Below are 27,777 nucleotides of genomic sequence, written 5' to 3'. Positions count from 1 at the left end.
ATGAAACACATTTTATTTTCTTGTTCCTACAAATCTTGCAAATGTTGTTAGATTCCAAGAGGACATGACTAATTAATTTGCTAATTGAATGTACATACATGTGTGTGCTTTTGACAGGATGCAGACTATCCAGACTATAGAGACACAATTTCCCTTGTTGCGAGAGATCTTCCACCCTTCTCCTTTCAACAATCAAGAGAGAGACAGGAGAAAGAGCAGCCTTACAAGCCTCATCAGAAAACAAAAACAACTACATAAAGGCTCTGATTCAAAGCCCCAGTCGTCTGCAGCTTTACCGGGTCGAGCTGAACATCCCCTGTTTGGCCGGTCATCCAGCATCCCGGGATGCGAATCAACGAATCAGTCTTATGGCCGAGTGAGAGGAAGGAATCAAGAAGGAGAGAGAGAAAACGTAAAAGAGAAAGATGAAGTGCCACCCCCCTTCATGCCTTCCATCGGAGCGTCACAGGTTACATCATCACAACAGCTGCTCCCAACCAGAGAGAGAGAGAGTGAGGGATTACAGTGTGAGGGACAGAAAAAGCCAGAGGGTGTGGAGCAGAAATGGGAGGGAGAGACTAAGCAGCAGAGGCAGAAAGAGCCAGAATGTCAGCCAAAGAATACTCGCTCTCGGCATGGCCTGATCGCTAAAGGGGTTCACTTGCTGAGGAACATGGGTAACCAGGAAGCCAAGCAAAAGAAGGCAGGTGCATCCGGTTCAGAGGGCATCACAGACAGGCATGGATTTGATCACAAAGATCCTGAAGGCTCCAGAAAGATAAAGAAGTCTCAGGACAAGATCAAGAAACCATCTGCTGATTTGGCTGAGAAGAGGCCCAAGACCGAGAACTCCAAGAGTTCTGTCTTTTCCAACATCCACATCCGGAAGGGATTGTCCTGGAAGACAGCATCCAGAAACAATGTGCAGATCAAAGGAAATAATGGCAGAAGTGGTAGTGGTGATGGGACCATTTCAAATGATGATCTAGAAAGCCTTATACCTGACAGTGATCCAGAAAAGAGCAGGCAGATTACAGGAAGTAGACAGTCATCTGTGGATATGGGTGTGGAAGATGGGATAAGGGAGAGCAGCAGGTCTGGATCTGATACTGATCTCTGCAGCTTCCATTCAGCTTCTGAGAATCAAGATATGTTGACGGACATCCAGAGGACCATCAGACTGCAGCAGTGGGGCAGTGGAGTAGAGGGACAAATATGGACAGAAACAGGGAAACCTGAGATCATCCAAGATGTGGAGATTAGTGTACGGAGTAAAGACGAACTTCAGGAAGATGAGAATTGGTCTTTAGATGTGGAAGCAAATGTACCACATACATTTCCTTCTTTCTTTGCTAATTTTGTTGATGGGAAAGCTAACACCTCAGAAAATAGACCAAGAAGTCAAAGTGTTCAGAGTCTAGGTAGTACAAAGATACTGCATAACCATATACTGGCACCTGGCACGAAAACAGGAAGTGGCTTCCACAATCGGAATACTATGATGACTATTACAAAAACAGTAAGCAGCCAGAGCATTCAAACAAATCTAAGCAAAGAAACCAGTAGCTTGAGCAACCAGGACACCTTAACAACTAGCACATCCTTTGAGAGTGCCAATGAGCATATGGAAGAAGGTTCACCTCTTTCATCCCCAACTGAGGAAGGTCTCCAGGGAATTAACAGCCTGACTCAGAGTTTGGATATTAGTCTTAATTCTATCGATCAGCTTACAGACCTCAGTGTTGACCCAGGAACTATGGTCAGGCAGGTAACCTTCATGCCACAAAAGAGTATCAGCATGGTGGATCATATTGTGGCAACTGGTGAGGAACATGATGTCTTTATGGAAGAGACAAGGCCGGGCAGTACTGCTCAGAAAAGGAAGGAAAGTACTGGCACCTCACATACCCCATGGTTGTCAGAAAGCATTGCGGATCAAGGCTCACAACCTAGCAAAACCTCAAGTTCTGGGGTCAAACTGTACCCTATTATCCAGCCATCTTATGTGAAGACCACTACAAGGCAGTTGTCTTCCCCTCCACATTCACCCTATGCCACACCTGCTCAAAGCCCGAAGTGTCCACGCAAACTTAGCCAAGACCTTAGCTTGAGTCAGGGGTCACTCCGAGCTGAGCGGTGGAGTACACACAGACAGCGCTCCTGTAGCATTGCCAACCCAGCAGGTTTTGATGGTAGCTGGTTTCAGGATTTTGACGGTTGTCACGAGCTATTACAAAGAGAGTACCACACTTTCAGAAATCAACAATCATCTTCCTGCTTTCAGGCAACTGCCAGGACCACATTTCAAGACGTATTCTTAGGTGAGACAGATCTTGGTACTAAATTACTTTTATGGTCGTGGGAATAGTTGTTGGTTCATATCTCCAGGGTTCAACCTAAGCCCAGGTTACTGTCTGTTTCTTCTCCTCCAGGTTCTCCAGTCCCCTTCCCCTTATAAAATATATGCTAGGAGGTGGACTGACCAGCTAAATTGCCCCTAAATAAGTTTTTAAATGTGCCCCATTCACTGATAGCCCATTGTTCTTGGGATAAGCTCTTAAAGCAGTTCAATAGTTTGAATTATAGGTTGGTTTGGGACACTTCTACCACTGTTGCCATAACCATCCATGGCCAGAATCCCAAGCAAGCAAAACTGCTCCTGTTGCAGCTTGAGGTTTAAAGTCTTGCTCAAGACCACTGAAGAGATAGCTTGATGATATCTGCATTTGTACTCTTGACCTTCCCGTGAGTTGCCCAAAGCCTTGCTAGCTAGCCTTTACCCCCCATAGTAGCTCTCAAGTGATGGGGAGAGCAGATAAGAATTGACAAATGACCAATTAGCAAAAGAATGGGGTATAATTATTGTGTTCATTGTAAGACTGCATTCTATTCTCTCTCTCTCTCTCTCTCTCTCTCTCTCTCAGGTCATTCTCTCTTTGAAAGGTTCTCTGATACTGATGGTGAAGAAGCTGAAAAGATTTGTTCACAATTTCTGGCTTTGGGAATTCTTCAGCCCTTTAACTACGGCCTCAGACAGCCAATCACGGGAAGTGATGCAGTCGACAGGTCCAGTTTTAAAGTATGTTTCCCTTTATTATTCTCTCTCCCTGACTCATTTTCAGTTTATTCCGACACCACGTTTGTGCTTCAAAACTAAATTAGCGACGTTCTCAGAAGCTAACGTAGCATTATACGATACAGCTGCAAATTAGCTGTTTTTGTAAATGCCTAGAGCTTAAAATTACACTCTGTTAATCTGGTAATCTCCATTTAGCTGGCCTTCATGTTAATGGAGATATTAAGCTTTTCCGTAATTACATGAATTCTGACTGTAATTATATCCAGTCAACTATATCTGATTATTTTTCATGCTAAACATTCAGCTGAGTGTGTGTGTGTGTGTGTGTGAGAGAGAGAGAGAGAGAGAGAGAGCGCACAGATATTTTTGGCCCAGTGTTAACGAAGATATCAGATAGAACGCAGATGGTGGCTGAGGAAATTTGCTAAAATTAACTGTTTTCTCACATGATATTGCACATAATTAAACACCCCAGGACTTTCAGTGACTGTGAGAAGGGTGTGTGTGTGTGTGTGTGTGCGCGCACGCGTTCATACATATATATGCATGGATGTCATTTTTATGAAGTGTTCCAATAATTCTGCAAATATTCACGAATCATCATGTGACTGATCATAGTAGGCGGAGCTACGAGGTTCTTAAGACTATCACTTGCGTGATAGCTGTAATTTAGTCAACAATTCAGTTTAATCAGTCTGAGTGATTAGTATATGAACAAATGAATGCCCAAACACACACACACACACACACACACATACACACACACACACCCCCCTGCTAAGCTCATTACATAAGCACTAGGCATGATCTGTACTTTTTGTCCTATTTGTTAATGGAGGCTTCTAGCTGGCGTGATGCCAACTGTCATTTTCCCACATGTTGGTTTATCAGTTATTATTATAATGATTAATGAGGAGTAAACATTCTGAAATGGAAATTAGATGAGGTGAAAGAGCCAGGAAGATGGACTGCTTGGTTTCTTAAACGTTTGGTGCTAATACAATATAATCGAGTAACATCATACTTTTACCTTAGGGTTTAGGAATTTTGAAAAAGACCAAATAGAGAGATGTTCGAGATTAATGTATACAAACATGGCTAAATTAAGGTGGTAATAAAACATGGTGTGCTTTTTATGTTCACGTTAATGTGTAGTTAACCCAGAATTAAATTCTAAGGTCATTTTTTATCCAATAGCAACACACAGGTCAGAATATGTCACCAGCAGAGGTCACTCTTCCCCACATTCTCCATCTTCCAATCTTCTCTCTCTCTCTCTCTCTCTCTCTCTCTCTCTCAGAAGGAGCAGTTGTACACATGGGCTCCACTCGGTCAGCCTGAAGCTCGGACACCAGGGCGATTACAAACCCTCTGGCCTCCAGCCTCTTCTACAGCACAGGTGTGTCAGAAAGAGTCTTTTCCCAGAAGCCAAAAACTGGACTTTGCTGTTTAGTTGTGTCCATGTTCAGCATCGAATGTCTTTGTCATGTTCCACTCCACAGTGGAGGTTAATATGAAGCTCATATGATAGACACTCAGAATTTGTAGTGTTTCAGAAGGATTTCTGTTCCTTACTTCTTTCCTTAAACTTCTGGAGGCAATATATTCATAGAAAAGTTCTAAAACACTAAAAATAGTTTATTTTTCACCACATAAATGTTTCTATCTTTAAAGTAAATGTTGATGTAAGTGCTTGTTCATCTAAAAATCATCTTAAATCTGATCTTTAACCAGTAAAATACTGTGTAAGGTTCTCCAGCAGAGGGAAAAACACACGTCTAAAACACACTGAAAGCCGACAGACTCATTTTAGATCAGACTCACAGCTTGAACATCATTCATTACTTTATACGGATTGAAAACATCCTATAAGTCCATTTCCGTCCATTTCATTGATACATTTAGGTTTTTCTTAATACACTAATTCTACATTCCAATACATTATTGTTTCTGTAGTAACAGCTCATTCAAATGGATTTGTGTTGTGGATTCTCCATGAAAACAGGTTTCAACATGTGTAGGATTGTTAATATTGACTTAATATATTTAATATGGGGAGGGTTTGTATAAAAATAAAATAAATAAATAAATAAATAAATAAATAAATAAATATGATAACAATAAAATAATAAATAAATAAAATAATAAATAAAATAAATAAACATTAATTATTTAATTTTAAAAATAATTAATAAAATAAATAAGTAAATAAATAAATAACATGAATGGAATGAGTCTCCAGTCTAAGCGCATTGTAACAGTCAGAGATAAAGGTTTTTTAAAAGTCTTCATGGATATAGAACATTTTATGTTTTTATCATAACAAAAAAAATTATTTATTTCTTGTTTGGTTGGGTTTTTTTTGGTATTTATTATCTTCAAGAAAGAGAAAATTTGTGAGGCTTGTAAGAGAACAACTGTGTATAGGAAATAATCTGTTTCGCCGACATAAAATGTCACGATTAAAGGATCAAATGTATAAAATTTTTGTGGTGTAAGAGAAATAAATGACTTTAGAGTCTGCTGTTATTTGAACATGATCAACTTCATGGTGGTCACAGTAACCCAAGTGTTTTATTACTCGCGTAATAACTGTTTTTTTTTCCCCTTGCTAGCTGATGTCAGCCGTTTATGTTGGGTCCGGATTCGTGTCGCTTGTTCCCAGATCGACGTGAAAGGCGATATTACAAATGCAGATGTAAGGCACTAATTTATCCAAGCGATGAGTTATAAGTCATGGAACATTTCCTGGAAGACTCTTAGACTGTCAGAAGACTTCCTGAAAGAGTAGGAACCCTGATTCATCAGTGTGTGGGGTCTGTAGAGGAAAAGCGCTGCCTATCGCTGACTTCTCAGGATACTGTCAGAAGGACACAACTTATATCTCATGGGTGGTCAGTGGGAGCTACAAACCTGGATCTAGTCCTTTCTAACCATTTTGGATTTGTTTAATTCATGACAGAAGGTGTGGTTGGGATTCTCTTTAGGTTTATGTGGCTCTCTTCTGGAGCTCTGCTGACTTTTACTGTTGAGTTTTTTTAAAAATGGCTGAAATGTAGACGACTTGATCAACCAGTATACCTGATGACTAAATTTTGTTTCCTCAGCTGTAAGGCAAATGGTGCTAACTAAGTAGGTATGTTGTAGCTTAGTGGTTAAGGTGTTGTACTTCTGATCAAAAGGTTGTGAGTTTCAATCCCAAGTCTACCAACCTGCCACTGCTGGGCCCTTGAGCAAGACCCTTAACCCTCAGTTGTCTACAAAGAGATTAAATTTAAGTTGCTGTGGATGAAGGCATCAGCCAAATGATATAAATGTAGATCATTAAATAATCTCTAGTAGATCTACTAGATTGTGAACCAAGTTGAATGTGATATTAGATTAGGGAAAAAATTCATTGAAATCCTCTAATGGCTTTCCCTTCATGTGCACAAGCTTACCGTGAAGACGATCCTACAGATTTTGTTATATAAGTTTTCATATTTTATTAAGATGAAATAAAACCAATTCGCTTTGCTATATCATTTAAAACGGTCTGACTTGAAGGAACATTTTAGGCTCCTGAAGAACCGATAGCGCTATCATGTCTGTAAGTAATTAGACTTCAGACATACAAGGTTTTCCCTAAACGTCCCCACCACACACACACACACACACACACACAAGGGCGTTTGAAGTTTCTGAAGCTGTTTGAGGCTGGATCATGGTGTAGCATTGGCTCTTTCGCCTGATTTCCCCAGAATCCGCGGCTCGCCTACAAGGAGCCCACAGAGACACCACTCCTGGCGTCTAGACTCTCTAGACTCCTGTGACCCACACTACTGGTCTGTGTGTGTGTGTGTATACATGTGTGCGTGCATTTAGTTTTACATGCTGAATGGGGCGATTCCTTTATTCCTCCGTGTTCGCCCTCACCCCATTATCCGGGAAGCAAGAGTAGATTTTCCCCCATCAGCCAAACCACTTTTAATGCCTTGTGGTACACCGCATGCATGCCTGGCCTGTGTTATTGGAAAAGCCCTATCTTCTCACACACACACACACACACACACACACACACATACACACACACGCATTGTAAGCATTGTTTTTGCTTTACTTACAATGCATTTCAATGACTCAAGTAACCCTCAGCTTACCAAACTGGGGGAAAAGGATATAAAGATCCTCAGATTCTTTTACTTTCTCTAAATTTCTGTAAATTCTTATCAACTGCACGAAATAAAACTCCACAATAAGCTGATCGTCATTGGTTGTCGTTAGTGAATTCATTAATGGAATTGAATACATGTTAATTAATACTTATTACACCACAATGCTGTTGATTATTAAGGTGAATGTGTTGATTAAAGATCAGCGATTAGGAGCTGTGTGTTAATATTAACACAGATTTAGGGCTTTATTTATCAAGCTGGATAATAACCTAAAATGTTTGTAGTGACATTTGCATCTTAAATGTGTAAAGTATTTCATCATCTAAATAATAAAATAAAGTAAGCAAGCCAACATATGGTATATCCATGAATTAATACAAATAAGGACAGGATTCTTTAATAAAGAATTCCTCCTGTGAAAATAGGACAGAGGACAGGTTCAGCCGGTGAGCAAGTCTGTTCCCTTCACCGTGGCACGCCATTTGCTTTTTAATGTGGCGTGACACTTCATTGGAACCAGCACAACAGTAAGTGACTGATAAGTGACTGATCTGGTATGTCTCAAGCTGTAGCGAGTTGTTTACTTCGCATTCGAACACATTTCATTCACAGCATTTGGCAGACACTTTTATCCAGAACATACATCATTTTTTATACAACTAAGCACTTGAGCGTTAAGGGCCTTGCTCCAGGGCCCAGGGGTAGCAGCTTGGTAGTACAACGTCCTAACCACTGAGCTTGCACTTCCCCTAGACAAACAGAGAAACACATGCCCTTCTGCCTTTCTAACACACCACCAGGAAAGGGGGTAACAGGTTTCTAGCCAAGATTCGCTTCAGATTAAAAAGAACAATTAAACATAGCAGTTTCCATGTGTGATGTGCTCAGTGTCAACCATCATAGATGTCGGTGTGGTTTCTGTTCCCAGTTTCATGTCAAACCATTTTCTTAGCACCTCACTTAATTCAAATCTGATTCATGGCTCCAGATTTTTTTCGCCTTACACATGCGCCTGCATTGATAAATATACATATAATATATATTTCTATAGACATAAGCCAAAATAACGTTCACTTCTGCATCTGAGAAAGTCTACATTTGCCTTTTGCTTGCTATTCGAGCTGTGTAAGCCTAGATTTTTTGAGTTTTGTGGCCGTCAACATATGCAGATCCTCTGTGGTGTGTATTCTCACCTGGTGATTGGAATTCATCAAATTTACATTCCCAGCCTTATCCATTTTATACAACTGAGCAACTGAGGGTTAAGGGCCTTGCTTAAGGGCCCAGCAGTGGCAGCTTGGTGGACGTGAGATTTGAACTCACAGCCTTCTGATCAGTAGTCCAACACCTTCACTAAGCTACTACTACTGGCATCAACATCCTTATGTGAGCGTAAGAACGTGTCGTGTTGGTTGGGATCCATATGCTGACTTTATTAAAGAAAACACAAGCAGACAAATCCAAACACAGAAACACAGAAAAGGCAGTCAGCGAGGCAAACACGAGGCAAATAAAACCTGCGTCAAAAACCAAAACAGGCTCGCTACACAATAGCAATGGAACATAAATGCAAGGAATAAACGGCTCTATAGGCAATGAATGCAATACTTCGTGCCAACAGCCGGTGTGAGTTTAACTTAAAAATGCTAACACCCTGAAGTGTCCCATAACGCAGAAGTCTGTTCAATTTTTATGAGATAGCTCCCTCTGGTGGTGTGGAGAAGGGATTGCGATGGCTGGTGTTACAGCGAGAATGAAGTAAAATTAGCATTTCTGGAAATTCAAGAGAAAAGCTTTTTGTTAGGTTTGGCTTGTGCAAGCATTTACACACAACTTTGCTAAAAGATAAATAAATGGGTCTTCGTGTGGTAGAAGATTCATTTAAGACTAGTGACAGTTTTGGGAAAAATTATTATACAACATCCAAAACGAAGAATTTTTCTTATTATTATGTTTGGAAGAAGTAACTAGTGTGAGAACTTGTCGGTCTGTGGTAAACGAGCTAGAAGCTGCATTTCTGAGTCTAACCCATTTTTTTCCTCTAACCAATTTTTACCAGTACACTCGAGTTTCATACGGCTAGTGGACGTTTTCAATCAGTATTAAGAAATGAATGATGTTCTGGCTGTGAGTCTGATCTAAAATGAGTCTGTTGGCTTTTGGTGTGTTTTAGACGTGTGTTTTTCCCTCTTTTGGAGAACCTTACACAGAATTTTACTGGTTGAAAAGAAAAAATCTGAGCTGCTTTTTAGTTGAACAAGCACTTGGAGCATCTCAGAGAGCAGAAATGGGTTTGATATCAACATTTACTTTGAAACATTTGTGTGTTTTTTTGGAGCTTTTCTATGAATATATTGCTCTTGGTGTTCTAGGGAAAAACAGAAATCCTTCTGAAACACTACAAATTCTTAAAGCCCTGAGTGTCTACTTTCATATGAGCTTCATATTAACCACCACTGTGGAGTGAGACATGACAAAGACATTCAATGCTGAACATGGACACAACACATACAGGAGGAAATTCCAGTTTTTGGCCTCTGGGAAAGAGTTAAATATAACATAAGCTGTTATCATTTATCTGTTAACTTCCATTTTTTGTTTTGTGGACATTAAGAAAACATTAAATGTAGCTATAAAGAGACAAAATATATGACATGATGTTCTTTCATAATAAAGTAACAGTAAGTGTTTGCACATTGCTGTGGTACAAGGGGAATAAAAGACTTTGTAATATCTTTTGGCATTTGAGAACTTCATGGTGATAAGAATAACTCTAATTTGGCTCAAAATACTTCATTATAAAGAAGTCCAAAAAAAAGTTTGTGTAGAAGTTGTACAGGTTCAAATGAATTATTTAAACATTTGTTTATCTTCGGCTTCCACTTTATTCCTCCATCCTTATTCCCTGTAGAACAAGTCCACTGTTCCGGATCGGAATTCTAAACAAATTGATGAGCTGGAAAGAACGATCAATGAGTTAAGAGAGAAGATATGCTATCTAGAGCAAGACCGCAAACCCCTGAATGCTTCTGCTGAGATATTGGCAGATGGTGTTAATCTTGGTCATGCATTTACAAAAGTCAATGGACGGATGACTTCTTATCAGGCAAGGTCAATCCAAACTTCTCCCATCAAGGAAGACTTCAAGTTTACAGTGCCTTCATTTGATCAGGCAGGAGGTTGTGATTTGACCGACAGCATCACCTCATCTGTGGTACAGCTACACAAATGCCAAAGAGTACAAAAGAAGGCTACAACACAAAGCCTTCCACCTCCTATTCTGACTGGTCCAGCTGTATCCTCAGCTTCTCCTCTGGTGGCCTCATCTTTGGGACCAACTGAATCAGTAGTACCAGCTCCTACACATCCACCAGCTCCTGGAATCCTGACATCTGTTCGACTTGTGGTGAAGGTTCCACCTCCTCCACCACTTCTAATACCTTCTTCAAGCATTGGATCCCCACCACAACCACCTTCTTCAAACTTTGGACCACCACCGCCACCACCTCCACCTCTTCCAGGTTTTGGACCACTACCACCACCACCTTTTCCAGGCTTCAGGCCTCCACCACCTCTTCTAGGCTGTGGACCTCCACCTCCACCACCTCTTCCAGGCTGTGGACCTCCACCACCTCTTCCAGGCTTTGGACCTCTCCCTCCACCACCTCTTCCAGGCTGTGGACCTCCACTTCCACCACCTATTCCAGGCTGTGGACCTCCACCTCCACCACCTCTTCCAGGTTTTGGTCCTCCCCCTCCACCACCTCTTCCTGGCTGTGGACCTCCCGCTCCACCACCTCTTCCTGGCTGTGGACCTCCACTTCCACCACCTATTCCAGGCTGTGGACCTCCACCTCCATCACCTCTTCCAGGTTTTGGTCCTCCCCCTCCACCACCTCTTCCTGGCTGTGGACCTCCCGCTCCACCACCTCTTCCAGGCTTTGGACCTCCACCTCCACCACCTCTTTCTGGCTGTGGACCTCCACCTCCACCACCTCTTCCAGGCTTTGGTCCTCCCCCTCCACCACCTCTTCCTGGCTGTGGACCTCCCGCTCCACCACCTCTTCCAGGCTTTGGACCTCCACCTCCACCACCCCTTTCTGGCTGTGGACCTCCACCTCCACCGCCACCTCCTGGGTGTGGACCTGTTCCTCCACCCTCTTTCAGGATGATGTCAGTGGGTTTCTCTCAGGACTCTGTCCCCTTGAAGGCAATCATAGAGCCTCCACGACCCATGAAGCCTTTATACTGGACCAGAATACAGCTGCACGCCAAAAAGTAATCATTTGCCTCATTGAGCGTAAATGATGTGTGTATTTTGCTTCAACATATGTAGTATATGACTACTATGTGCACAGTTATTTCTGGAGTATTACCATGAATAAACTTAGACCTAAATCTGTTAAAATCCTGCCTACAGTAGGTCTTAAGTGTTTCTTTATCACAATTCAAGGGATTCTTCTTTTCCTTTGTCCACAGAGATCCAAACACACACCTGGTATGGGAGAAGGTGGAGGAGCCACATGTTGACTTTGAAGAGTTTGTTGAGCTTTTTGCCAGAAGTGCAGTGAAAGAGAAGAAGAAACCAATCTCTGATACTATTTCCAAATCCAAGACTAAACAGGTAAATTATATCTGCACTGTTATAACAGTGTCAAGAGTCATAAAGCCGTTTTTTCTGTTTGCAACTGGTGCTAGTGGTTAGCCTGTTTGACTTGCACCTCTGGGGTTGGGGGGTTGATTCCCACCTCTGTCCTGTACACATGGAGATAGCCTGTTCTCCCCAAGCTTCAGTGGCTTCCTCTGCCACCCCCCTTCCCCAGTCTGATTGGTTCAATAGGCTGATTGGTATCTCTTAATTGTACTGTGTGAATAGGTAGGTGAGTATGTGTTGTGATTGTGCCTTGTGATATGTTGGCATGCTGACCAGGGTGTCCCCTACTTTGTACCCCTAGTCCTCAGGGATATGCTCCAGGCTCCCTGTGACCCTGCAGAGGACAAGTGGTCCAGAAAATGGATGGGTGGCTATAATTCTAACCTTATTTTTACTATTTAAGGAGTTTAATGTTAGTTCTTATCTCTTGAAAGATTGCAAATTACAGATTTAACCAGTTAAAGCTTTCATGACTGGATACATCTTCAGCACTTTTAAATCTCTTAAAATGAACAGTTATGTGAAAGAAAATCAAGACATCCAAGATAACAGAGTTTCAGAAGGAAGGCATTTCATAAAGGAATATGGAAGATTTAGATTTAAGAGAACAGACTTACAATGAATCATTGAAAAAAATGTAAGATGTGTTTGGAGCATCTTTCTTATTAAAGGATGATCCCAGCTTTCTAACATTTTTTTTACCTTACATTTACAGAATTTAGCAGACACCCTTATCCAGAGTGATTACAGTACATATCTCATTTATATAACTGAGCTGTTGAGGCCTTTTTCAAGGGCCCAGCAGTGGCAGCTTCATGGTCCTGGGATGTGAACTCATAATTAGTATTCCAATGCCTTAACCACTGAATTACCACTGGAGACAGACATATAAAAGAACATATGAAAACATGGGTAATAGAAACAGCAACAAAAGTTGATTGATTAAAAGAAAAGTTTCTCAGGGAGTACTGAAAGCAAATAATTTCATTTGAAGAGATTTAGCAGACTAAAACAGTTAGGAACAGAGCCTAGTATTGGACCCTGAGGGACGCCTTAATTCCTCCTTAATACCTTTCTGCTGTCATCCTGCTGATGAGCTGAGAGCACCACTGCATTTAATGCAACACTGCCTTTCTTCTCTTCTAAGAAGTGGGCTCATTTGCAGTTTGGTGTACATAGAGTATTGTTATTATGTAGACAATGACACTTTAGATACCTTTCCGGACCATTCGTTTTTGGAAGGTTGAGCTACAGCCAAGCAGAGGGACTTATTTTAGACGTGTGAAACCCACAGCTGTTTTTGATCAGTTCTGGTTAAAGGAAAAGAGTGAAGTGAAATGAGTTCTGACAAGCAAAAGTGTTTTTTTTTGTGGATGGTTCTATAAAGTTATAGTCTGTCTGCAACTGACAGACTCGATCCACAGAGCTCTGTTATAAAGATGGTTATTTAAACCACACAGTAGATTTGCGCCTTCAACTTATTGGCATTGATTCATCAAATATGATCTGTTGAATCAAACCCTCATCTGGTCATGTCAATTTGAGCACAAACTGAAAATACATACAGTGGAAACTAGGCATACGAATTTAATCCGTTCTGGAGGCGAGTTCTTAAGGTGAAAATGTGTATTGCAAAATAAATTTTCCCATAAGCAATAATGTAAATGCAGATAATCCGTTCCAGCCTCCCAAAAATATGAACAATATTACCAATAGGAAGTGTATGTAAACTGTATGGCTGCTTACAAAGAACTGACTTAAGCCAAGCATTCCATGTCAAAGCTTCTCACAGGAAGTCGTGCCACCAACTTGGGTTCGGTTCATTTGTATGCAGAAAATGCTTTGTATGCCGATGCAAATTTCTTGCAAAATTTCAATAAGGGAGGGCATTTCACATACAGTAAGTATATTAGCAGAAGTGATTCATTGCTCACTCAGCTGTTGCGAAGTCTTGCCCTTTTACCAGTACCGCTCCAGGCCTAGTCACTGGGATTTGTATTAGCCCTTGAAGGGATGTTGGGGAATACCACAGGAATGTCAACATTTTCTCAGCTTAAATTCCTTCAGGAATCTATCAAAATTCCGGCAATTTACCTACAAGAGTGTGTATAAAACGTGTAAGCAGAGACAGAGAGGGTAAAAATGTGAGAAAGAATCTCTGCAATCAAATCAAATCAAATCAGCATTTAGTTTGGAGGTTTGTTTATTCGGTACTGATTAGAACTCGTCCTGAACTCAACTTCACAATCAAGGACTTTCAGATGGAAAACAAGTAAAAAAAACAACATATTTATGAATATCTATTCATATTTATAGCTATTAACAAATTACTAAATAGAATGTAAGATGTAGACAAAATATCCTGTTTTTTGTTCGTTTTTATAATAGATGGCATGAATTTAAAGATGTCACTGAGCCAAAATGGAGTAATGTTTCCTAATCAGTTCTTCCAAGAAGTTGTTCGTGGTTGGTGATTGTTGTTACGGTTGTTGTTTTCGCTGAAAACTACTCGAATTGGTGAAATTTCAAGCACAAGATTTCTTCTTTTAAACTCTGATCAGTGAAAACTTATATGTAATGACTTTCAGAGCTGAACTCATGTTACACACGTGAATGGAAGTGATATTTGGCTGAATACGTGTTGTTTTGACGTCACACGACGTTGTCTCGGAACATATCCACGAAAAATCTGCAGTCATTTTGACAAATTGTGCGCGAATATTGCAGAGTTTGCTTGATTTTCATTTCTGCAATTGTAAATTTGCAAAATCTTAGCTGGACTTTCTGAGAAAGTAAATCAGGTCAGGAAGATATTCAATGAGATGAGGCCTGACACTAAGCACTGAAGTTCATTATATTCCTATAACAGTGCTTCCTGAAGTGTTTTTTGTTCCTTTTTTCCCCATGTCATTTTCCAACACTAGTCCTTTGCTTATAGTTAAATTAGTCACCAGCCTCTTTTGTCTTCTAGCTTCTTAAGTTTATAACATAAAAAATACTGCATCTTCCCAAGAAAACACGAAGCCTCCATCCTGAAGATTTTCTCATGTCAGAACATTTTACAACTTTACTTCCAACACTGGAGATTTCTTCCATGAATGTTAAATAATCCTTTTTACAGAAAATATTATTATCGTAGCATATGAGATTTAAATTACATCCTGAGGTAATGTCTGATCTGCTGTAAGAAACTAGAATATAAATCGACAGCATTTGACCAATCAGAATTGAGATTTTAAAGGAGAAGTTTACTTCCAGAACAAAACTCTACAAATAATTTACTCAAATTTTCAAAATGCATTATAAATGCAGCTTTAAAGGGCTTTAAACGATCCCAGCCGAGGAAGAGAGGTCTTACCTAGTGCAACCATTTTCTAAGAAAAATTAAAAAATTGTATACTTTTTCACCACAAAAGATCGTCTAGCACTAGCTCTGGGATGTATGTCCGAGACGCTATGTACTACGTAATCACGTTGGAAGGTCATGTGTGACGTAGGCGCCTACCTTTTTGTTAGTAAAAAGCGACTTATTTGCACTTCCTTGGTCTTTGCACGTTCGCTTTGTAAACACTGGGTCTGTAGTTTCTCCTATGTCATGCTTGATCTTCCGACGTGATTATGTAGTACGTAGCGTCACAGACGTGCATCCCAGAGCTAGTGCTAGATGAGATTTTTTTTGTGGTTAAAAAGTATGAAAGAAAATGACTGATTGTTTCACAAGATAAGACCCTTCTTCCTCATCTGGGATCATTTAGAGCTCTTTGAAGCTGCATATAAACTGCATTTTGGACGTTCAACCTCGGGGGCACCACTGAAGTCCACTATATGGAGAAACATGCTGAAATGTTTTCCTCAAAAAACATAATTTCTTTGCGACTGAAGAAAGAAAGACAAGAACATCTTGGATGACCAGGGGGTGAGTAAATGATTTGTAGATTTTTGTTCAGGAAGTCAACTTCTCCTTTTACATAAATGTGTTAATTGTATTTATTTTTTTAACAAAACATTAAGAATAAATATATTTCTCTTATACCATTGCTTTTAGTGGAACCGCATTCACATGTCGTTGATTCGATCGTTTATCACCCAGCCGTTAAGGTGACGGTACAGTGTAAATATCCGCCTAGCCTAGACCAATATTTATGCTTATTGTCACGGTTACATTCCTGCGCGGTTGCATGCTAGGAATCGAAGCGCCCCTGTAAAAATAATGGACACCTAGCAGCCGGCGGAAAGCGAACGTTTTCTGCAAGACATACATGCTGTAATTAGAAGTAGTTTACAACAACAGTTACACTGGAGTTATGTAAGTGTAGTAAATCCTTCAGCAGCTTCTCATTGAAACGGGCTTCACCGCACTGTTTTCCAGAGGGGATGTGTCTTTTATTTAGTCTTTGGAAAGCATCCATTCGGTCGCCACAAATAGGAAGAAATAGTGCAAGTCAGCAGCACGATGCGCCGAACGCTAACTTCCGAACCCCCGCTGCTGGGCGATTAACGATGCGGTTGTTCCTTCGTTAGGGGGGTAAAGACGGATGAGTCAGCATGCACCGGTGTGTTCCTTCATGCCCTTAGACAGAAAGAAGGAACAGAAAGTCTTGTTGTTGTTGTTGTTTTTTTATGTGTTTTGACAAGATTTTTAACACATTATGTGGTGGAAAATTTTCCAAACGGACTGGAAAAGAATGCTAATGATATTAGGGAGTGACCGGGGTATGAATAAGAAAATAGGAACATGGGTCAGAGGAATGTCTGTTATTGGGAACGTACATCGATTATTATTGGTAAGAGCTAGCGGTTCAGAACACTTTGTGGGTGTTTTGACTCCACTGTGTTTTATTCCTCCTCATTCTCTCCCTCTCTCTCACTCTCTCGCTGTGTGGGTCTGGGTTAAGTTAAAGATCCACAGAGCCCAAACCACAGGCTTACCCAGAGACTCCAGCCAGCCTGGTGTGGTTTTGTGGTTACGCCGCACTGTGGCTGCATGTCTGCGAGCGTGTATTGAAGCAGCCTACTGTTGAAATGCATCTATTCTCTGTTAGTTATTTGAGCTCTGGAATCACATTTACTCAGTGTGGTTGGAGAGCTTGGATGTGGCGTAAGAAGTCGTGGGTTTGATCCCAGCTGATGTTACTGCTCCAGTGTCATTAGGATTCTGGCGGCCAAAGCGCTACAGGGGCTGTCGCTGGGGCACTGGGATATATACACACTGGGGCTGGAAATCAAATGAGACATGAGGAGCAAGGTTTATTCTTCTGTTGCTTCAAGATGATATTAAAAAGCAATCCTGGTTTTGGGGATAAATATACATGTATAGTTATCATGGATCCCTCCATCCATCTGTTCATCCTTCCATTTATCCAGACATGGGTGTGTTTTCACACCGAGACGGGGTTTTTTTTGGAAGTTTTCCAGAAGTTCAAGCTCTTAAACTCTGTCTTGGTCTTGGTTAATATCAACCAGTGATCCACCCCTCACTCCCTCCCTCCATCTATTAATTCATGCATCCAACCATCCATCCCTTCCTTCCTTCCTTCCTTCCTTCCCTCCGTCCTTCATCCATTCTTCCTCCATATATGTATCCATCCATCCATCCAACCATCCATCCATCCCTTCCTTCCTTCCTTCCTTCATCCATTCTTCATCCATCTATGTATCCATCCATCCATCCATCCATCCTTCCTTCCTCTATCTATCTATCTATCTATCTATCTATCTATCTATCTATCTATCTATCTATCTATCTATCTATCTATCTATCCATCCATCCATCCATCCATCCATCCATCCATCATTCATTCATTCATTCATTTATTCATTCATTCATCCATCCATCTAATCCATCCACCCATCCATTCATCCATCCATCCAATCACCAATCTATCCATTCATTCATCCCTCCATCTTCCCTCCAGTCATTTATTCATTCATCCATCCATCCCTCCATTCATTCATCCACTTTCCATCCTTCCATCCATCTATTCATTCATTCATTCATTCATCCATCCATCCATCCATCCATCCATCTTCCCTCCATTCATTTATTCATTCATCCATCCATCTAATCCATCCACCCATCCATTCATCCATCCATCCAATCACCAATCTATCCATTCATTCATCCCTCCATCTTCCCTCCAGTCATTTATTCATTCATCCATCCATCCCTCCATTCATTCATCCACTTTCCATCCTTCCATCCATCTATTCATTCATTCATTCATTCATTCATTCATTCATTCATTCATCTATCCCTCCATCTTTCCTTCATTCATTCATCCACCATCCATCCTTCCCTCCTTCCTACATTCATCCTTCTGTCCATCCAACCATCTATCCTTCCTCCATTCATCCATCATCTATTCATCCCTCCATCCTTCCTCCATCCATCCATCCTTCCTCCATTCATCCCTCCATCCTTCCTCAATCCATCCATCCATCCATCCTTCCATCCTTCCTTCCTTCCTTCCTTCCTTCCTTCCTTCCTTAATTTATTCATCCATCCATCCATCCATCCATCCATCCATCCATCCATCCATCTGTTCTGTTCTTGGAAGCAAAGAAACATTTCAGAAACTCAGAAAAAACTTCTTTTCTGGCTCTTTATAAGTCACACAGGAACATGTTCAGGAACAAACATTCTTCTGTTTAATGGATTTTGTTTTTGTTCAGTAAATCTCTTTCATAACCAGAAACTATTTGGAGGACATTTTCAAAAAATTTGCACAACATGCAGAAGAATCGCACTTTATGTATCTACTACTAATGACCATTTGACGTGTGTGTGTATGTGTGTGTGTGTGTGGTATATATGAGAAACTCCTTTGTTTTTGTACTAATACAGTATTTTATATTTCTCTGTTACTTACATTGTTTATTTTGTATCCTGCATTAAAATAACTTGGCTTCCTGGCTTTTCCAAAAGAAGTGTGGAGAAAGAAATCGATTCTGATGGTATCCTCTGTGGCCTCTTCTACCCAGAACCCACAGAGTCCTGGACTCTCCCAACCACACACACACACACACACACACACACACACACACATGCACACACTTAAAGAGCAGGCCAACTGTTTCTCATGTTAGGCCTCTGTGCTTCCATGCAGATGAGAATAACATTGGATTAAAAGCAATAACGGAAATCTTTCAAAGTTGTTGTGTTCAGACCTGAGCTGTATGATGTGGTGATTCTTGTTTATTTTTTTTTAAATATGTTCCATACCTGGAGAATTCTAGTCCATTTCTATTCTCTATTCACACCATATACTACATTTTGGCTTCTGACAAACCTAAACATGCAACAAAAACCTCAAGAAGTAATAAAAAACAAAAATCCAATAAGTAATATGACCCGGTGTCTCTGACCTCGTGTCAAACGGCCTTCTTTTAATAGCTGCATGTTTACAACTGAATCAATCAGCTTTCTAAACTCATCCACACCCCTGTGGTGAAGTGTGCGGCATGTCAGCGAGCTTCAGAGTCCAAAACAGGATAATCTTTCTGGATAGCTATGTCGCTCGGATAATTACATTTGGCTGGATTTTATGGACTTTTTTATGGATTTCTATATCCATATGAGGGCAAAGATGTGAAGAAACGCTCCAGAGAGCAGCACAATAACCTTATTAGGATAAAAACGTGAGATTTTAGGGTGGAATATTGTATTAAAGAAGTTTCTCTGTTCTGACTGACCTTTGACTTTGACTCTCTCTCTCTCTCTCTTTTACAGGTGGTGAAGATTTTGAGTAATAAGCGTTCCCAGGCTGTAGGAATCCTGATGTCCAGTCTGCATTTGGACATGAAGGACATTCAGCATGGTGAGAATGGATAAACAAAATTCCTGCCATCATTTCAGGTTCAATCTGTTGGTGTGTGTGTGTGTGGAGTTTGTATGCATGTATGCTACTTTCTATGCAGTTTTATGCAGTTGGTACAGTGCCGTGCAAAAGTATTCACCCCCCTGGAGCTCCACACAATGCATGGCTGTGGAGGTTTAAATTACTGCAACGATTTGTTTATATTTTCTCAGAAACTCTGGAAAAGAGTGAACAAGAAAAAAAAAAAACAGGCCCGCTGTCCGTTTTTCATTCACAAATGACGACGATTATCGAAATGTCTTCCGTAAAGCTGGATGCACTCCGAGTGTTTCTGGCATCCTTTTAAGCAGAATTTCATGCTAATGCCAGCACGATTTTCCAGAAAGATTTTCTTTTAATATCGATGGAGAATTTAAAATTAATGAAAAACATCAGGAATAAGTGTACAGTGTAATGTTTTTTTAATGAATAAAATGATTTGGGGACCCAGGAGAGATGTGCAGCTCTGTGTACAGCATGCGGTCATGGTGGGAGCTGCTTTTCATATAAAAGCATTGCAGTTGTTTGTGCAGAAACATTTTGGTAGAAATATGGTTTTATTTCGGCGCTCAGAAAGGCACAGTTAGTTCTCGAGCAAGGTACTAACAAAAAAAAAATCTGTATTGGGTTTCTATTATGGTAAATACCCTGAGATTTGTTTCCTGGGAAGGGTTGCCAGGTTCTGTTAGTTATATCTGGATATTACAGATGTATCAGCATTTAAGATATTCTCATATATATATAAAATATCCATCTGCCATTTTTTTCAAAACAATTTTGGCTAGTTTTAAATATTTTGTGCTTTTTGTGGTTGTACTGATTATTGCTGAAATCTGACAACCCTAAAGGTGGCGATTCACACTGTAAACACAGTTCAAACCTATTCTGGTGGGCTGATTAAATAAATAAATATGAATTCAAATTCAAGGTCCACTAAGCTGGGCCCCTGAGCAAGGCCCTTAAACCTCAACTGCTCAATTGAATAAAATGAGATAAAATTGTAAGTTGCTCTGGATAAGGGTGTCTACTAAATGTAAATCCTCCTTGCACAGCCTTTATGTTGTGTTCCATTGGATTCTGGTATCACTGAACACCTCTAGTCTCAACGAGACACAATATCTAGCTAGTTTTATAAACAACGTGCCTCTGTGTTTGTTTCTATTTCGACTCCGTTATCAGTTCATCCCAAATAACTTACTATACTTGTATTCAGTTCCGTCCCTAATACATACAGACATACTAGAAATTACATCTTTCACCAGTGTGTCTACCCACAAACAGCAATATCTGAGTCATGCTTCGTTCTTCTACTCCGTACGAATGCAGCTCCATCTCTTCTCCAGGTCCCGTGTTTGCCTACAGTAGTCCTCCCGCTCATCAGCCAGACCACACAATATTGTTTGAGAAAAGCCAAACAGGATGAAGGATTATGCATGAGCAAGCCAGCATGAGTTTGGAACTGCTGGTTATTCCACACATCCATCTATCTGTAATTATCTGTAATCATTCTGAACCTCGTCAATAAAAAAGTGCTCCCTGCAATTAAATCACATGGATTTGTTGTTATGATTGAAACAGAGGGTAGTGTTCTACCAGAGTACAAAGCCCTCGGTTTTGTGGTTTCATGTGCCATTGCCACATAAAGTGTGATCTGTTATTAAAAATGCCAAGCCGCAGAGTGTTTAACGAACGCTTTATGGGCCTTTTCACTGCTACAAATAGCAGCGAGGGAAGACCCGTATCCTATTAGGGACTGTGTTAACAACATGCTCTCACGATTTGAAAATTCCAACTTGTACATAAGGTTCAGGTTAGGTGGAGGGGGCGGGGCTATCACCAGAGATATTTATAATAAATAAAAACTTGTTAACTCATTGACACATCTGATTCAGTGAAAAGTCCAGATTTTGGTCAACATTCAATGTGTCTAACAGTGTCAGTAAAGGAGGCGTGACCTTTGCCTCTGATAGTATTAATAAAACAGTTATGGCTTTGTGTCCAACAGTGATAGTAAAGGAGGCGTGGCCTTTGCATCTATTAGTATTAATAAAAGAGGCATGGCTTTGTGTCCAACAGTGATAGTAAAGGAGGCGTGACCTTTGCCTCTGATAGTATTAATAAAACAGTTATGGCTTTGTGTCCAACAGTGATAGTAAAGGAGGCGTGGCCTTTGCATCTATTAGTATTAATAAAAGAGGCATGGCTTTGTGTCCAACAGTGATAGTAAAGGAGGCGTGGCCTTTGCATCTATGAGTGTTAATGAAAGAGGCGTGGCTTTGTGTCCAACAGTGATAGAAAGGAGGTGTGGCCTTTGCCTCTATTAGTGTTAATAAAAGAGGCGTGGCTTTGTGTCTAACAATGTTAGTAAAGGAGGCATGGCCTTTGCCTCTATTAGTAATTATAAAAGAGGCGTGGTTTTGTGTCTAACAATGTTGGTAAAGGAGGCGTGGCGTTTGTGTCTAACAGTGTTAACAAAGGAGGCGTGGCCTTTGTGTTTAGCAGTATTAGTAAAGGAGGCGTGGCCTTTGTGTTTAGCAGTATTAATAAAGGATACTTGTGTATTTGACAGTTTTAGTGATGAAAGTGTGACTTTGTGTGTCGTTCAGTCCATATGAAGAAGGAATGGGCTCTGTGTCTGTCAGTCACTGTAAAGGAAGAATTTAAAAATCCAAATTCTGAATTCTAAATTTTGAGTTCCAAATTCTAAATTGAGTTAAAAGTTCTAAGTTCCATATTCAGGATTCTAAATTCCAAATGATGAATTCTAAATTCTTAATTCTAAATTCTGGATTATAAATTCTCAATTCTGACTTCCGAATGTCAAATTTCCAGTTCTAAATTCCGAGTTCTAAATTCTGAATTTTGACTTCCGAATTCAAAGTTCTGAGTTCTCAATTCATAATTCTGTATGCGAAATTCTGAATTTTAAATTTTAAATTCTGATCCAAATCCAAGACCTTTGTGTCTGTCACTCTAAGTGAAGGAGGTGTGGTCTCTGTTTGTGTCAGTTGTATCATACTGAATTATTGCAGACGTAATTTTGAGTATCTTTTACACTTTGTACTGGATCACAGAAGGACAGGTCTCTGCTTAATTCTGGCCTTCTCCTACTAATTACCACCACAATATTATACTGCACCAAAGCTATAACGTGGTTTTGTGAGTTCAATATTAGCCTAATTGCACCATCGTGGAAGTGTGTTCCAGTGTGTATTAAGAGTATGACTTCTATGCAGTTCAGTGCCAGTGGCAAATGAAACACATCATAGAAATGTGTCAGGAACATAAACTGTGAGTGTAGAATTAAAGCATGGGTGTTTGACAGACAGAAAGTGTGACAGCAATGACATCAGTTTCCCTTCACCTTCCACTCCATGAAGAGCAAATGAGTGATGGGACTTAAAGTGTGAGCAAAGGATGAGGAGAAATAAGAAGAGAGAGGAGAGGAAGAGGAAATATGAGTGAGTTTGAGGAGGGAAAAAGGTGTCATTGGTTATAAACACCATCTCTCTCAAGCTTTCTCTTTATCTGTGTATCCTTCTCTTTTTTCTGGGATCACTTGAGGACGCTTCACTGCTTTATCATTAGTATTTTCCCTTAATGCCCTTTGAGACCTTTCTGTTTGGGAAGGGTGTACAGGCAGGTGGATTAAAAAAAGTGGATAGTTTTTGAAAATTTGTTCCCCTGAAGTTAATTGTTTTCCAATAAAAGCTTGTACTTTTTATCCCTTTATAGTTATAGTTATCCCTATACATTTATAATATGGAGCATCCACAAAACTAATAAAATAAAATAAAGCAGCACTGACTCTGTCTCAGTGTTAAGCTAATTCTACTATTCCTTCTTTCATACTTTAGGCAATAAGACTATAAGACTATAGCTTTAATTCTGCTTCACCTTGAGTGAAAAATCTGACTTGAAGTTTTTATCCCAAGAACTTTTACTTGCGTGACAAATCTTTTTTTTGCTTTTTTTTTACCACCTGTGATTAATGAGAATAATTACTTCCTAAGGGACTTGAGCTTATCCTCAACATTTGACAGGTTTCCTGTCCAAGTGCAGCAAATTCAGCAGAGCGACCCGTGCTATGAAAGGAATTCATACGCTAACCCGAGGTCACTGACTTAAATCGACGTGTGTGTACATGATTTTTGCAGCTCCACGTTTGAGTGTGTGTGTGTGTGTGTGTCAGAGTAAATTGCATTCCAGTTTTTTGCCATTCCAGACGTCAATTACTCCATGTCTCCGGAGCCAGAGCCGAGTCCCTGAACGCTTAAGATGTCTTCATAGAGTTCAGGCTAGTCAGGAATCTGAGTCTTCAGCCTGAACAAACAATAATGGAAGTGAAATTGCGAAAACTTGCCACCATCAGGGCTAAAGAGTGGCTTTGGCTCCCTTCTGCATGTTTTGCTGTAATCCTGGCCTGAGGGGATGTTGGATCAAACCAGCCGTGAATGATATTTTCTGGAACTTATTATTATTTTGCATGATAAGCACGACCTGTTCATGTCTTTGCTGCATATTCAGCAAAAAAAAATTGAAAATAAAACAGAAAAATAAATGGAAAAAAAGTAAAACAAAATAATAAAAAACACAAAATGTAAAGTTAAATAAATTTTTTTTTTAATTCAACACGAAACCAACAACAAAAAAACAGAAACCTAAATGAAAAACAAAAATGAAACAAAATGGAAAATAAAACAGAAAACTAAATGAAAAAGTAAGACAAAATAAATAAAAATGTAAAACAAAATGTAAATCAACATGAAAACAACAATAAGAAAATAGAAACCTGATGTATGGCGTGTACGATGGCTATGTGAATCTTGTACGATGTATGGTGTACGATGGCTACGTGAATCACGTACGATGTATGGTGTGTACGATGGCTACGTGAATAACGTACGATGTATGGTGTACAATGGCTACGTGAATCACATACGATGTATGGTGTGTATGATGGCTACGTGAATCACATACGATGTATGGTGTGTATGATGGCTACGTGAATCACATACGATGTATGGTGTGTATGATGGCTACGTGAATCACGTACGATGTATGGTGTACGATGGCTACGTGAATCATGTACGATGTATGGTGTACGATGGCTACGTGAATCATGTACGATGTATGGTGTACAATGGCTACGTGAATCACATACGATGTATGGTGTGTATGATGGCTACGTGAATCACATACGATGTATGGTGTGTACGATGGCTACGTGAATCACGTATGATGTATGGTGTGTACGATGGCTACGTGAATCACGTACGATGTATGGTGTACAATGGCTATGTGAATCACATACGATGTATGGTGTGTATGATGGCTACGTGAATCACATACGATGTATGGTGTGTATAATGGCTACGTGAATCACATACAATGTATGGCATTTACGATGGCTACTTGAATCACATATGATGTATGGTGTGTACGATGGCTACATGAATCACATATGATGTATGGTGTGTACGATGGCTACGTGAATCACATACGATGTATGGTGTGTATGATGGCTACTTGAATCACATACGATGTATGGTGTGTACGATGGCTACGTGAATCAGGTACGATGTATGGTGTGTACAATGGCTACGTGAATCAGGTACGATGTATGGTGTGTATGATGGCTACTTGAATCACATACGATGTATGGTGTGTACGATGGCTACGTGAATTGGGTACGATGTATGGTGTACAATGGCTATGTGAATTACATACGATGTATGGTGTGTATGATGGCTACATGAATCTCGTACGATGTATGGTGTGTATGATGTCTACGTGAATCATGTACAATGTATGGTGTACGATGGCTACATGAATCTTGTATGATGTATGGTGTACGATGGCTACATGAATCTTGTATGATGTATGGTGTACGATGGCTACGTGAATCTTGTATGATGTATGGTGTACGATGGCTACATGAATCTTGTATGATGTATGGTGTACGATGGCTACATGAATCTTGTATGATGTATGGTGTACGATGGCTACGTGAATCACGTACGATGTATGGTGTACGATGGCTACGTGAATCTTGTATGATGTATGGTGTACGATGGCTACGTGAATCACATACGATGTATGGTGTACGATGGCTACGTGAATCATGTACGATGTATGGTGTACGATGGCTACGTGAATCACATACGATGTATGGTGTACGATGGCTACGTGAATCATGTACGATGTATGGTGTACAATGGCTACGTGAATCATGTACGATGTATGGTGTACGATGGCTATGTGAATCACGTACGGTGTATGGTGTGTATGATGGCTACGTGAATCACGTACGATGTATGGTGTGTATGATGTCTATGTGAATCATGTACGATGTATGGTGTACGATGGCTACGTGAATCATGTACGATGTATGGTGTACGATGGCTACGTGAATCATGTACGATGTATGGTGTGTACGATGGCTACGTGAATCATGTAGAATGTATGGTGTACGATGTGAATCATGTACGATGTATGGTGTGTATGATGGCTACATGAATCTTGTATGATGTATGGTGTACTATGGCTACGTGAATCTCGTATGATGTATGGTGTACAATGGCTACGTGAATCACATACGATGTATGGTGTACGATGGCTATGTGAATCACGTACGATGTATGGTGTGTATGATGGCTACGTGAATCGCGTACGATGTATGGTGTGTATGATGTCTACGTGAATCACGTATGATGTATGGTGTATGATGGCTATGTGAATCATGTACGATGTATGGTGTGTATGATGGCTACGTGAATCACGTACGATGTATGGTGTGTATGATGTCTACGTGAATCACGTATGATGTATGGTGTACGATGGCTATGTGAATCATGTACGATGTATGGTGTGTATGATGTCTACGTGAATCACGTATGATGTATGGTGTATGATGGCTATGTGAATCATGTACGATGTATGGTGTGTACGATGGCTACATGAATCTTGTATGATGTATGGTGTACTATGGCTACGTGAATCTCGTATGATGTATGGTGTGTACGATGGCTACATGAATCTTGTATGATGTATGGTGTGTACGATGGCTACATGAATCTTGTATGATGTATGGTGTACTATGGCTACGTGAATCTCGTATGATGTATGGTGTGTACGATGGCTACATGAATCTTATATGATGTATGGTGTACTATGGCTACGTGAATCACGTACGATGTATGGTGTACTATGGCTACGTGATTCACGTATGATGTATGGTGTACGATGGCTACGTGAATCTCGTACGATGTATGGTGTACTATGGCTACGTGAATCACGTATGATGTATGGTGTACTATGGCTACGTGAATCACGTATGATGTATGGTGTACGATGGCTACGTGAATCACGTATGATGTATGGTGTACGATGGCTACGTGAATCACGTATGATGTATGGTGTACGATGGCTATGTGAATCCTGAGCAGTTCTGATGTTACTGTGCGGTTTCTACGTGAAGGTTACACTCATCATGCCTGTTATAAATAATAATGGAGGAAGCGGTCCTGCGTCTCCCAAACCGAATCATTTACTACCGTATTATATGATTATGTAAAAGGAACAAAAAACAAGCAATCGAATAGATATGAAAATATAACAAATGATGCATGAAGTACAAACACGAGACCTCCAGATATTATGGCAGAACTTCATGAGCTGAGGTCTGAAATGCAGCAGAGGCGTTCCACTCAGTACTGATGAGAACTACTGGATCTGAAGCTCTGACATTAGTGCAGCTGTGAAACCCACATTTATATTAATGTGTGTGTCTGTGTGTGTGTGTGTGTTTGTGCGTGTGGGACTAAGTGTGTATTTTTGTTTGTGTGTGTGTGTTTGGGTGTGATTGTGTATGTTTGTGTGGTTGTGTGTGTGTGGTTGTGTGTGTGTGTGTGTGTGTGTGGCTAAGTGTGTGTTTCAGTGTCTTTGGGAGTGTGTGTGTGTGTGTGATTGTGTATATCTGTGTATGTTCATGTGGCTGTGTGTGAGAGATTTTGTATGTTTGTGTGTGTGTGT

The 27,777-nt window shown here is 40.3% G+C and overlaps 1 protein-coding gene across 1 annotated transcript in view; it reads left to right on the top strand.

The window, feature by feature from the left end:
- fmn2a (formin 2a) overlaps positions 1 to 27,777 on the top strand; it is a 55,276-nt gene that overhangs the window by 2,387 nt on the left and 25,112 nt on the right. The window contains exons 3-8 of the mRNA XM_058398493.1: positions 118 to 2,321; positions 2,925 to 3,079; positions 4,380 to 4,478; positions 10,145 to 11,511; positions 11,713 to 11,857; positions 19,617 to 19,704. Coding sequence (XP_058254476.1) covers positions 118 to 2,321; positions 2,925 to 3,079; positions 4,380 to 4,478; positions 10,145 to 11,511; positions 11,713 to 11,857; positions 19,617 to 19,704 — 4,058 coding nt within the window. The remainder of the gene's footprint in view (positions 1 to 117; positions 2,322 to 2,924; positions 3,080 to 4,379; positions 4,479 to 10,144; positions 11,512 to 11,712; positions 11,858 to 19,616; positions 19,705 to 27,777) is intronic.

The sequence above is a fragment of the Hemibagrus wyckioides genome, linkage group LG09 (genome assembly GCF_019097595.1).
Source record: "Hemibagrus wyckioides isolate EC202008001 linkage group LG09, SWU_Hwy_1.0, whole genome shotgun sequence".
In the NCBI taxonomy this organism is placed as follows: Eukaryota; Metazoa; Chordata; class Actinopteri; order Siluriformes; family Bagridae; genus Hemibagrus; species Hemibagrus wyckioides.
This window is presented reverse-complemented; position numbering and strand designations above follow the sequence as displayed.